At 48.7% G+C, this 11427-nt stretch overlaps 4 protein-coding genes across 4 annotated transcripts; 1 reads left to right on the top strand and 3 right to left on the bottom strand.

The window, feature by feature from the left end:
• Positions 1-103: 103 nt before the first annotated feature.
• BDW70DRAFT_137893 (uncharacterized protein) lies at positions 104-1382 on the bottom strand. The gene is made up of 2 exons (XM_073737117.1): positions 710-1382; positions 104-652 (listed from the first exon to the last, which is right to left on the bottom strand). The coding sequence occupies exons 1-2, from the start codon at positions 1338-1340 to the stop codon at positions 207-209; spliced, it is 1077 nt and encodes a 358-aa protein (XP_073595219.1). The 5' UTR covers positions 1341-1382; the 3' UTR covers positions 104-206.
• Positions 1383-4347: 2965 nt separating this feature from the next.
• Positions 4348-5131, bottom strand: BDW70DRAFT_67950 (uncharacterized protein). Its single transcript, XM_073744564.1, has one exon. The coding sequence runs from the start codon at positions 4982-4984 to the stop codon at positions 4490-4492; it is 495 nt and encodes a 164-aa protein (XP_073595220.1). The 5' UTR covers positions 4985-5131; the 3' UTR covers positions 4348-4489.
• A 424-nt stretch (positions 5132-5555) lies between these two features.
• BDW70DRAFT_150956 (putative DUF221 domain protein) lies at positions 5556-8423 on the top strand (the record flags this gene model as incomplete). Its single annotated transcript, XM_073739238.1, has 6 exons — positions 5556-5606; positions 5660-5895; positions 5953-6245; positions 6299-7195; positions 7244-7642; positions 7705-8423. The coding sequence occupies 6 exons, from the start codon at positions 5556-5558 to the stop codon at positions 8421-8423; spliced, it is 2595 nt and encodes an 864-aa protein (XP_073595221.1).
• Positions 8424-8565: 142 nt separating this feature from the next.
• On the bottom strand, positions 8566-10891 carry BDW70DRAFT_68010 (putative extracellular endoglucanase). The gene is made up of 6 exons (XM_073744566.1): positions 10490-10891; positions 10309-10440; positions 9903-10253; positions 9829-9850; positions 8970-9774; positions 8566-8889 (listed from the first exon to the last, which is right to left on the bottom strand). The coding sequence occupies exons 1-6, from the start codon at positions 10734-10736 to the stop codon at positions 8728-8730; spliced, it is 1719 nt and encodes a 572-aa protein (XP_073595222.1). The 5' UTR covers positions 10737-10891; the 3' UTR covers positions 8566-8727.
• Positions 10892-11427: the final 536 nt, after the last annotated feature.

The raw sequence follows: 11427 nt of genomic DNA on the forward strand, positions 1-11427 counted from the left end.
CATGCGGAACCTCGCTTCCACCAATCACCGACAGAGTCTAGAGCTACTTCGATCGTTGAAAACGTGTCTCGTTTTCGCGTCTACCAAGAATTGGAGTCTACCATGTGCCTGTCATTCGAGATGCTTGCTATCACGTCCGCCGGGGAATGATCGTGGCTGCCTTGATCTCATGATTCGTAAATACTATATCGCAAAGGAACCTGGGTCTACAAATCCGGACTTTCTTCACAGTCATCATCTTCCTCATCCCTTTCTTGCCCGTAGAGTACTTCGCATACACCCCCAACGGGAATATCCAGAACCGCGTCCGTCCCTTCGCTCCAGATTTCCCTCCAGTTGACTTTGCGATTTTGCGGGCCCATAATCTGAAAAGAGGTAGCCCCAGGGCGCATTTTCGCAGCACCACCAGGCCGGCGCCTCCCCTTCCCGTCTATGACTGCCACGTTTGCAACTTCATCGACAATATTCTCCACACTATTCATGGGTAGAGTCAGATATCCGGTATTGTACGATGCTAAGGCAACGTAGATATAGATGATCGACATCACTAGCCAGGAAGGAAAAGCCAACGACCACCATCGGTTTGGATAGTAATATATTCCAAGCTGATGTAAGAAGGGCGAAGGGAGATAAGACCACAGGATGTATATTACTGCGTCAGAAGTCAGTACTGTAATGCCATTCCCGTCGAGAAATATACTCCACTCACGGAATGCCAGTGAGGATGCGAGGTAGAGGACGAAGCCATAATACTCGTAAGTCGGGACCTTTGGGCTTGCCCTGGGCACAGTCGTCGCTCTCCTCGCAGACTTTGCGACGGCTGCTTCAGTGTCATTGGGCGTCTCCACGTCAGAGCTATCGGGAGTGGTCGGTCGCGAAGTAGTGGTAGAAAACGGAGGCCGTAGGAGAGAGGTCAGTGAAGGAGACGGCGGTAGAGGGGTGGGAGGCCGGTTGTAGAAGGGCGGCGCAAACGCATTAGGTCCATGAAGAGAGCTCGCCGACTGTCGGAAAGGATGATGCATCGCAATGCCATCCTCGGGCGATTGCTCATCGTTCGAATCTGTAGAGGCATCTGAGAAAGACTGGTCATCCAGAGAGTAATGTGAGTGGAAGTCCTCATCATCCTCCACATCGCCGTCAGGATGTGAAGAAGAAGCTAGCTCCTGGTCATCTTCCCCCGGGTAGCTATTGTCCTGGGTATCGGCATCTCGAGGCGCGTCTAATTCGTCGGGCGGTAGAGGGGGGAACGGCTGTTTCTGCTCGAAATGTGATATTACCGGACTCGCATCGGTTTCATCCTGAGTATAAAATTCTCCCTTCTGTTCTCTCAGAAGGGACATCTTCTGCGGAGGAAATTCGGAGTCGAAGGATGCTCGCCATGGGGAATGGTTTGCGCATGCTCAAATGGAGCGCCAGGGGTGTTTCCGCTTGTGGCCGTTCTTAGGTACTGCCGGCTGCCACCGCCTCGAGTAGTCTCACTTCCCATGTCCTCAACATCCAACCTTACAGTGTTCTGACAGTCATCGGCTTGTTAGACGTTCTTGTTGAACCAAGAATGTTCACGCCACCTGCGGCTAACGGGTTCGTTGGCAAAGATTTGTAGGAATGGGTCTATAATGCTGCATTGCTCCCCGGTCTGGACCTCATGCAGTCTCTAGATTCAATGGCATCTTGGTCCCTGCCTAGTGGTCATGTCCAGTATGTTGCATCTTTTAAGGCAATACCCTACTGGCGCTCATAGGCCTTGGAGCATGAATATTGCAGCACCTTCCCGCACAATACAGAGACACACCCAGCAGACAACTTTCCAAGTCTACACAATCGCACCCTGGGAAATGCATGAACCTTGCAAGGTGCATATTGACGTTGAACTGCAGTCGGTGCACAGAAGTCGAATATTTTGACCTTGGTCAGATTGCCGGCTCGAGCACTCTCCAAGCTCAGGAGCTTTTGCTTGACTTTGCGCTCGTTAGGCAATATAAAATAACGTAATCTGCTTCAACTTATTCACGGCGGCAGAGTGCTGCACCAGCATTGCACTTTGTTTAGAAGGCTATGGATGATCACTCCAATATACTCTATCGATGATTTTGGCCTTTATCACAGGCCTGGCGTGCGATGACAGCCCACGCGAGGTACGTAGGCACACCCTGTGGCAGCATACGAACAACCCAGACTCTGTAAACGCTGGTTGAACAAACAAGATATCCCACGCCGGTCGATACTACCGTAGAGAAGTGAGATAGCTCGCAAAGTTTACGTACTTTATTACCTGGAGTCTTTGAGAAGCTAGTTCCAAATTCGAGGTCGGTAATGACCTCCTTGTTCGATCCTCTAGCTTTTCAATTTCCATCTTTCCTTCTGTTTCTACAATTAATCCCCTTTTCTTTCACTAACCGATCACCCTCCTCTTGTACAGTGATCAAAGGCCATATCAAAATGAACATACTGTGAGTTTAAGCTAAGCCTCATCACTTTCCACTTTCCTAGCCGAGCCCCGTTTCTGTCTGACTTAGTGCAGGATTCAATCCAATGCGGTGATTATACAGTCTTCCGCTAGAGCTTCCTCGTGATTTCGTCCTCCTGTCTTCTTGTCGGTTCCCAAATTGACATCCGAGCTCGTGCCAGTGATCGAGTATGGCGTAGTCCTAAGCGGTAGCGTTAGGGCGTCGATCATGGTGTCCCTGTATTTCTGAGAAAGGGATAGACTGCAGCAGTAGTACGAGTCCGGTCCAAGGTTTCACAAAAGGTCATATTCCTCAATGATAAGCTCAGGCAAGAATTCAAGTCAACGGAAACTGAGCATCACCCGGAGGGGCTCGTTTCACTGTCAATCGCCGCCTCGGAGGGTAACAAGATAACATGAGATCCGTTGGCTGGATGATATTTTCTAGCTGATTCAAGCCCTGTTAGAAATGAGGTCATAGCCCTCATCACAACTCGTTCCATTGGGAATTCTGATCCATGTCAAGCTAACAATTCCTCGACCTACTGAATTGGAAGAATCAAGCAACAAGCGAGGTTTGTGATGAAGGCACTTGTTAGAATGCATCTTGGCCTCAACGACGGCGAAGCAACAAGCGAAGACGAGACTCTTCAAAAAAACATAGAGGTTGAACGAAGGGAAGGCAGGTACGCCTGACTTACTTCGTCCATTTCGATATGGTGCAAATATGGGAACAACCCGCCCGGATTGCCTGAGTAGACTTGGGGCTCCTTCATATCACCTCGAGAAAGCGAAGTGGCAGCTGCAACCTACGGCCACGGTTTAGACGCCACACTCGAGTTGGTTATTACTCGACCTGCTGCAAAGGATCATTGGCATGCTTCCTTCGCAGTATTAGGCAATTCCGTATTGCGTTTCTCGGCCAGGATCAACTCATGGACTTTCCAGCTCGAAGAACATGCTCAAACACTGCTCTCTTACCAGGGCAGTGGAAATTAGTAAAGGGTACTCCAAGTTGTGATTTAGCTTCTCTTTATTTTCTTTTAAGGCTTTAATGCTACGCTTGACGGTCAACAACCCTGGACAAGGTGAACTTCAATTGACTTTTACCAATAACAATGGATAGACAAGCTAGATTTTTCACAAAGCAAATGACTATACAAGAGTATTGATGTTTCCTATCAGTGTGATCAACGCACCTTCTCGACTCTACAGACCTCAGAGCCCGTAAGCAGCTCGAGCAGTGGTGAAAGAGTCAGCTTACCTAGCACTGGGTTCGTGATAGCTTTGCATCTGCATCTATGGGTCAAAATGTCTACGGACTTCTTATGCTAGGCTCAGTTCTCATTTAAACATTCAGATAGCTGCTATACGTCCATTTAACTACAGAAGGGGTCAATGGTCATTATGTGATATCTAGGTTCTACCGGTATCCCGGGTGCGGTGCGATGCCTCTCATTGCAGAGAACATTGACTCCATATTGGGTGGACTAGCTGAGCACACAAGCTGATATTCCGCACCGGTCGATATGGTATCAAAGAGCACTGGCTCATTAGACCTGAAGACAGCGGACGAAGTTCTTATCAGTAGAGGATGTTGATGTAGAGGTTGTTGATGGAGTATCCACTTCAGAGGGGAGAAGGCCTCGACGGATTGAACATGGGGAAGATCCTTTCTGGGAACATATCTCTTCAAAGAGTCGACCGTTGAAGGAAAGTACTGGTGTCCATAAAATAGGATATTTGGTTGTGAGATCATACCATGAAGAAGCAGGCTCTCGTGCACAGTGTTAAATTTGGGATTCGCAGGTCACTGGACAGGGCCATCAATATGCGGGTAGGAGATTCTCTTCCCTTCACATCCCCCTCATTCTCGCCAGGCATCATCATTCTTTTCGGCCACCGCACCAGCCTCCCAATTCATGCATAATAGCGACTGTCCGTCAATTTCGAAATCACGCACGGAATCCACAACATCTGCAGATCAGAGCCGCTCATCCGACCGCCAGAAATTGCCTTGGGAGTAAACACCGCATTTCCCTGTCAGCCCGCATCTTCGCCCTTGCATCTCAGACCTAACCGATATTTCTCAAGATATTTCTCACCTCGATGATAGTGCGCTGGTACATGTCGCCCTGCAAAACACAGCCTGTTCTTGATTATCCAAGGCTGGTACGTCAGCCGCGTCTCAGCACTGGAACAGCGTGGACCGAGACTAACTGAGTTACGCAGCGCCATTACATTTATGGTCGAATATTGCTCCTTCGACGTATCGGTACTTGGTGTCTTTGTCTGAACTTCCAGCATGATAGGGTGGGGGATTACGCTGCATGTATGCAAGGTTTTCGTGTTTGTCTTACCACGCTTTTCAGTTGACGACCAAATCACGATATCACGATGTACAATGTACGATGTACGATGACACGTGCCACGCCATTGACTTGATTCTGAGCAGAACATGCCGGGTTGAAGGAATCGACCTGGTACCGTGAATCGGCAGCTCCCGTCAAAGTTCGGACCCGGGTCTCCATTGAACATTGGCGCGAGACCAAGTCGATCGGTTCACTAAACAGGCCCAGATCGCTGGGATGATAGTCCACTCACTAACTTAGTGGTACTGCTAGCGGACTGCCTGTTTGGTAAGGCTAGCGGCGCTGGATCACAGCTGATCCTGCTCAAACTGTACTATTGACAACCCGGTCCCAATGCCCCTGATAGTGTTCCCACATAGGCACGAACCTACGGGCTGTCTATCGTGCAGGCTTCTTCCTGTCAAATCGAATCAAAAAAAAAATCAAGAAAGAAAATTCTTCTTTTCAGCACAGACATATTCTAATGCACTCTCTTGAGGTTAAGTTCGTCTTGTTGACCAATAAACATTATTTGCTTGATCTTGCTAGCTGCATTCTGTAGCCTGATTGAGCTATGATCTTCTGACACGGGTGACAGGTCCAGCAAGCTCCGCAATCGTTCCTTATGACCTGCACGCGCCGTAGGATCCATATGTATTTAGGAAGAGTCACGAATTGACTATTGATGTCGCTGGAGGCAAGTTGTTTCTGCTTTTAATCGTCCGAGCGGAGAACATGATTGTCCCCATTCCCATATAATGCCGGAACGGACTTTATTGAACTTTCTTGTTGCACGACAAGATCTCCTTGTATGCAGCCCTATACATAAGCATTGATTGTTTTCTAACGGCGAGGGAGACAGGATCCCAGCAATGATCCCAACGTTGGGTCCTCGAGAGGAAATGCTTCGTCAACTACGTCTGAGACACTAGACACCATTACCGGTGGAGGAGATTCGACCTCTCTCTCGTCGCTTTTATCCACACTGCTTCCGGCATTGTTGCTCGCAACTATCTGGTTCTCTATCTTCCTGATCTTTCGCCGAACACAAGTACGGTGGTATGCTCCAAGGAGTCATTTGCCTTGTTGGCATTCACAGTACGTCTTTGTTGTCAACTACTGGCTATTGAGCAGAAGCTGAAATACCATCAACAGTGAGAAGAGTCCGCAGCTACCCACCGGATGGGTGAATTGGGTAGGGCAGTTCCTCAAGATCTCTGATGCTCACGTTCTCAACCATCATTCTATGGATGGGTACCTGTTCCTGCGGTTTTTGAGAATCCTTTGCGTGACATTCTTTGTGGGTTGCTTGATCACATGGCCAATACTGCTTCCTATCCATGCAACAGGTGGAGTAGGTAATACTCAGCTTGATGCTTTAAGTTTCAGCAATGTTAAGGATAAAAGCCGTTACTATGCTCATGCCATCATGGCATGCGTGTACTTCGGTAAGTACCACCAACCAACCCAGGATAATCAGGATCTAATGCGTATCTCATAGCGTATGTATTCTACAATGTGACAAGAGAAAGCATATTCTATGCAAATCTTCGGCAAGCATATCTCAATTCGCCGGCCTATGCTCACCGGATCTCGTCCAGAACAATACTTTTCATGTCAGTCCCAGAAGACTACAAGAACGAAAAAAAGTTACAACAAGTTTTTGGGAATACCATCCGCCGAATCTGGATAACATCCGACTGCAAAGAACTTGAGAAAAAAGTTCAGGAGAGGGACGAGTACGCTCACCGGTTGGAAAGGCTAGAAACAAGATTGATTAGATCGGCGAATGCAGTGCACATGAAACTTCTCAAAGCCGGCACGATTCCGTCTACAGACTGTGAAGCCATAGATTCCACGATGTATCATAAGATTCGGCGGCCGGCGCACCGAACCAAAATGTTCGGGGAGAAGGTAGACTCAATACTCTGGCTTCGCGGAAAGATTGTTAGTCTTTCGAAAGAGATCGAGATTCTGCAAAAGAAGCACCAAAATCACGAAGGACGGCTTCTATCCGCCATCTTTATCGAGTTTAACTCGCAGTCTGATGCCCAGATTGCACTTCAGACGCTCTCTCACCATCAACCGCTGCACATGACACCCCGATTTTCCGGCATATCTCCAGATGAAGTTGTCTGGTCCGCGCTGAACCTCAGCTGGTGGCAGCGTATTGTGAGAAGGTTCCTCGTTCAGGGCGGGATAGCAGCAATGATTATATTCTGGTCAATCCCGTCTGCTCTTGTCGGTACTGTCTCTAATATTAGCTACCTGACAAGCGAATTTCCGTTCTTGCGCTTCATCGATGACCTCCCTGAGGTGATCAAGGGCGTGATCGCAGGGTTACTGCCAGCCGCAGCCCTAGTCCTGCTGATGTCCCTTGTTCCTATAATATGCCGCTGTACGTCCACTCTATATCTTATTCTTGCACAATTTAACAAGTTTCTAGATAGCGCCCGGCGTGCCGGCGTCCCTTCTGCGTCTCGAGTTGAGCTTTTCACCCAGAGTGCACACTTCTGCTTCCAGGTCGTTCAGGTATTCCTCGTAACGACTTTGACCTCTGCGGCCTCCGCAGCAACGGCGCAAATCATCCAAGACCCGCTCTCAGCGAAGGATCTCCTAGCTGAGAACTTGCCAAAGGCGACGAACTTCTATATATCCTACTTTCTCCTCCAGGGACTGACCACCAGCTCCATGGCCGTAGTACAGATCATGAGCGTGCTCGTCTTCAAATTCATAACCACTTTCTTCGACGGCTCCCCCCGCCGCCTGTACGAGCGTTGGGCCGCCCTCAGCGCAGTAAGCTGGGGCAACGTCTTTCCTGTCTTCACAAACATGGGTGTGATCGGTATGTTCTCCACTCCGCCATCATCAACAACAACCAAGTTAACTCCAACTCATCTTGATTAGCATTAACATACTCCTGCATAGCGCCCTTGATCCTAGGCTTCTGTTTCGTGGGCGTCTACCTCGTCTACCAAGCCTACCGCTACAATTTCCTTTTCGTCTACGACATCCGCATCGATACAAAAGGTCTCGTTTACCCCCGCGCCCTCCAACATCTCCTTACAGGGGTCTACCTCGCCAACATCTGCCTGATTGGCCTGTTCGCCATCAAGTCCGCCATTGGCCCGCTGCTCATCATGGTCTTCTTCACAATACTTTTCATCTGCGCGCATCTTTCGCTGAATGAAGCTTTGGCCCCGCTAAACTCCTTCCTTCCACGTACCCTCGACCTTGAGGAAGAACTGCAACAGGCCAAAGAGGAAGAACTCGCGCTTCTCCAGACAACGCCGCGTAGCAGATGGACCAGGACACTGAAATGGTTCCATCCGAACCTGTATCGGGATTTCGCCGCGCTGAGGCGGAAAGTTCGTCGTGATCATGTGGAAATCAGGTACTCGGATGAGGAGAGAAGGAATGCGTATTTTGAGCCGTGTATTACAGCGAAGACGCCTACCATATGGATCCCAAGGGATAAATGGGGGGTATCAAGGGTTGAGATTGAAGAATCGGACCCCAGTATCCCAATCACAGATGAGGGGGCACATTTGGATGAGCGGGGGAAAATTGTTTGGGATAAGTTCGATCCGAATTTGCCTCTTTGGGAGTTAAAAACGTTATACTAGAGTTATTGGGCGTGTATTCCGCGCGTATATCATGGCTTATGGCGTTATGATGTTATTCTACATTGTCTGCGTCGTTGGGGCAGCTGTGGTTAGGAATGCATTGACGAAGCTTATTAAGGGTCAATTTTATCGTAGTCATTCTGGATAATACCTATAGGTCTCGTTCTCTGTGAAATGTGACTCCATCGTATTAACACTAGGAACGAATATTTGTTGGAGCCCTAGCAGACATTTTGCATGTTACGGGACACAGCATAGCACAATACAGTAATACAAAATCCTTCCAAGCGAGCGAACCAACAAATTAAACAGTCAACGTGAATTCAACTGTATTCTCCTCCCCATCCACACGCGGGTAAAATTCGAACGTAAAGATCGAGGTCTCCCCGGCAGCCACAACTGCATCAATTGCGGCAGCCGTGATGATAACATTGTTGTCGTCCCAGTTCCAGTGGTTGCTGTAAGTCTGTTTATACAGAGAACAGGTCAGTAAGATGGCGATATTGTATAAATCGGGTTCAAGAAGGAAAACGTGAGCAGACGTACTGCACGAGCCTGTTGAAGCGGACCAAGCCACTGGGTCCAATCGTCGAACAAGTAGGTACCTGAGCTCGTAAGTGCTTTCACAGCCGCAAGTTTAGGAAGGCCGTTCCAAGCAATTGGGATGGAAAGGTCAGCGCCTGAAACTGCAGAAGCCGATGCAGAGGTTGAAGAAAGGACTGGTGTATCCCACTGTACGATTTGAATAGTGGGGGATGTGGCACCACCGTTGAACTCCAGAGTCAGAGTATCGATAATGCCAGAGGTGCTAGAAGCAGAGTACTTCGCTCCAAGGTATGTAGCCGAGAAGACAACGTTATCACCAGAGACCAAGTAATCGGAGCCGCTGACCAGCACCGTGCCATCAGACTCCGTAATTGATACGAGAGAGTTGCCATTAAAGATGTACGGAAGACTTTGAGATGTAACGTTCGTCCCAACCTGGTGATATATATATGCAGATGAAAACTGCTCTGTTGCAGAAGCGTCCTCGGTACTATCAGGGAGACTGTTAGCTGTATCAGCCGTTGTACCAATGACAATGTCCAGAGTTGTCGGATCACGCCATTGCCCAGTTGTACGATCTAGATGATCTGCACCATTATCCCACATAACAGTTGCAATGCCGAAGTGGGACGCGACGCGCTGGATGTGGTCGAAGTATTTCCAGCGTGCGGCCGGCTCAGTGTTGACTGATGATGCGTCGTACTCGCCTAGAATTAGGGGGACGTCAGTGAAATTGTTGCGAATGAGCTCGAAGTCTGTTGTGAGGGTATCCTTGTCGGTGTCGGAGCCCCAGATTGTTTTGCCCCTGGACAGTGTAAGTTTTTAGAATGGGTACGAGAAAAAGCGTGGGGCGTCTCACCATGCGCTGAAAATGAAGTCGTCTGTAATGGCCCGTTAGATAATGCTATGCTGTATAGGAATACGAGTACCTACAAGGACTGTAGTAATGGAACTGGATAGCCCAAGGATTCGTGATGTTTTCTGGAACTTCAAACCACTGGGATGTCTTGATGCTATCCTGGCCACCTCCGACGAGATTAACAACACGCTGGGAATTGAACCCGCCAGCATCAGCAATTGCCTGAAGGAAGATACTGTTCAGTTTATTTATTTCGGCGCCGTCTTCAGCGGTGTTCGCTGGGGGTTCGTTGATGGATTCAAAAGCGACCAAATTGGGCTTACACCCTAGAGTGGTCCCGATCTGGTACCACAGGCGATAGAACTTCTCCTCAATCAGGTCCAGGTCGGCGCCGGAAGCAGTGACATCGGCCCATTCCCACGAATCTAAGTACAAAGTGAACAAACGCTTTTGAATTGGGGACCATAAATAGCTGCTCACCATGGTGGACATTCACGATGGCATACAAGTCTCGAGAAGTGATCAAGTCTAGGACATCAGAGACGCGTTGCAGCCATGCCGGGTCGACAGTCCAGTCAGGAGATTCTCCAGTGAAATGATGGGTCCAGGTCACTACGTAACGTGAGTATGCTGTACATCAAGTGGCTAATGATGTCTGTACCTGGAAGACGAACGCTCTTGAACCCTGACTGCTTGATGAGATCGAGCGTTGCTGCCTCAACAGGAGCATTGTTCCAGGAACCTTCGTCTGGAATGGCGTCCAGAGTATTCCCTAGATTCCACCCAGGATGGATGTTTGCAACAAAGTCCTCTGCGGTTATGGGAGTAAAGTTTCCTGAACATGTAACTTGGGTGTATGCAACCTGCAAGAGAGCAGAAAGCCCCGTGATTGATAGTAGTCTTTGCATATTGACTGTGCACAAGTCCGCCTAGATATTTTGATAAGTTTGGATTAAGTATCCAAATTTATAAATGATGCCAGAATTCTAGGGCAGATTGTTCGTCCATTTAATCCAGGGGTCACCTATATTGTCGTATATGACCAAAACTGTCTCCTCCATGTCGAAACGGGACAAGATATATCAAATATTGCGAAACAGGGGTCTAAAGTGGAGAGATTTCGGGTGAAATATGTCATTCGAGCTTCTGATCACGGAAGAACGGACCGTTCTGTATAGAGGACACAGTCAAGGCACCGATGGGGCTAAGTACAGTTCTTCAGCTTGTCCAAGAGGAGTAAGAAGATGAAGAAGCGGCGCGACGACGAATGGCATCAGGGACCAGAATTTCCTCCATTAACGGTTGGAAGAGACCTCGGCGCCAGGGAGTTGCAAATCTTTCAAGGCATCTGTAAGTTTTGGGGAGCTTGCGGCCAGTGGTTGATAATTGTGCCTGTATGAAAATGCGAGTCATTCCGCATATACATGGGTCTCTTGGAGCGTTCGATAAGCCACCTGAAATTTCCCGAAATTAATTCTTCAAGCACCCCGCACTCACTTCGCCCGGTCTCCCTGCCAAGGGAGGATGTGTTTCGGCGGCAGATTGTTTGATGTTTGATTTGGGCCGTGGTGGAATAGGAAAAGCGAAGTTGTCGGCCCC

This window comes from Aspergillus foveolatus (genome assembly GCF_047715535.1).
Source record: "Aspergillus foveolatus strain CBS 279.81 unplaced genomic scaffold BDW70scaffold_30, whole genome shotgun sequence".
Classification (NCBI taxonomy): Eukaryota; Fungi; Ascomycota; class Eurotiomycetes; order Eurotiales; family Aspergillaceae; genus Aspergillus; species Aspergillus foveolatus.

What these genes read in the sequence shown, in the direction of transcription:
- BDW70DRAFT_67950 (XM_073744564.1), bottom strand. Translation starts at nt 4,984, where the DNA reads ATGTTCAATGGAGACCCGGGTCCGAACTTTGACGGGAGCTGCCGATTC.
- BDW70DRAFT_137893 (XM_073737117.1), bottom strand. Translation starts at nt 1,340, where the DNA reads ATGTCCCTTCTGAGAGAACAGAAGGGAGAATTTTATACTCAGGATGAA. An exon ending in CGCATCCTCACTGGCATTCC is followed by an intron (nt 653 to 709) that starts GTGAGTGGAGTA and finishes CTTCTGACGCAG; the next exon opens with TAATATACATCCTGTGGTCT.
- BDW70DRAFT_68010 (XM_073744566.1), bottom strand. Translation starts at nt 10,736, where the DNA reads ATGCAAAGACTACTATCAATCACGGGGCTTTCTGCTCTCTTGCAGGTT. An exon ending in CAAGAGCGTTCGTCTTCCAG is followed by an intron (nt 10,441 to 10,489) that starts GTACAGACATCA and finishes CACGTTACGTAG; the next exon opens with TGACCTGGACCCATCATTTC. An exon ending in CGCTTCAACAGGCTCGTGCA is followed by an intron (nt 8,890 to 8,969) that starts GTACGTCTGCTC and finishes CTGTATAAACAG; the next exon opens with ACTTACAGCAACCACTGGAA.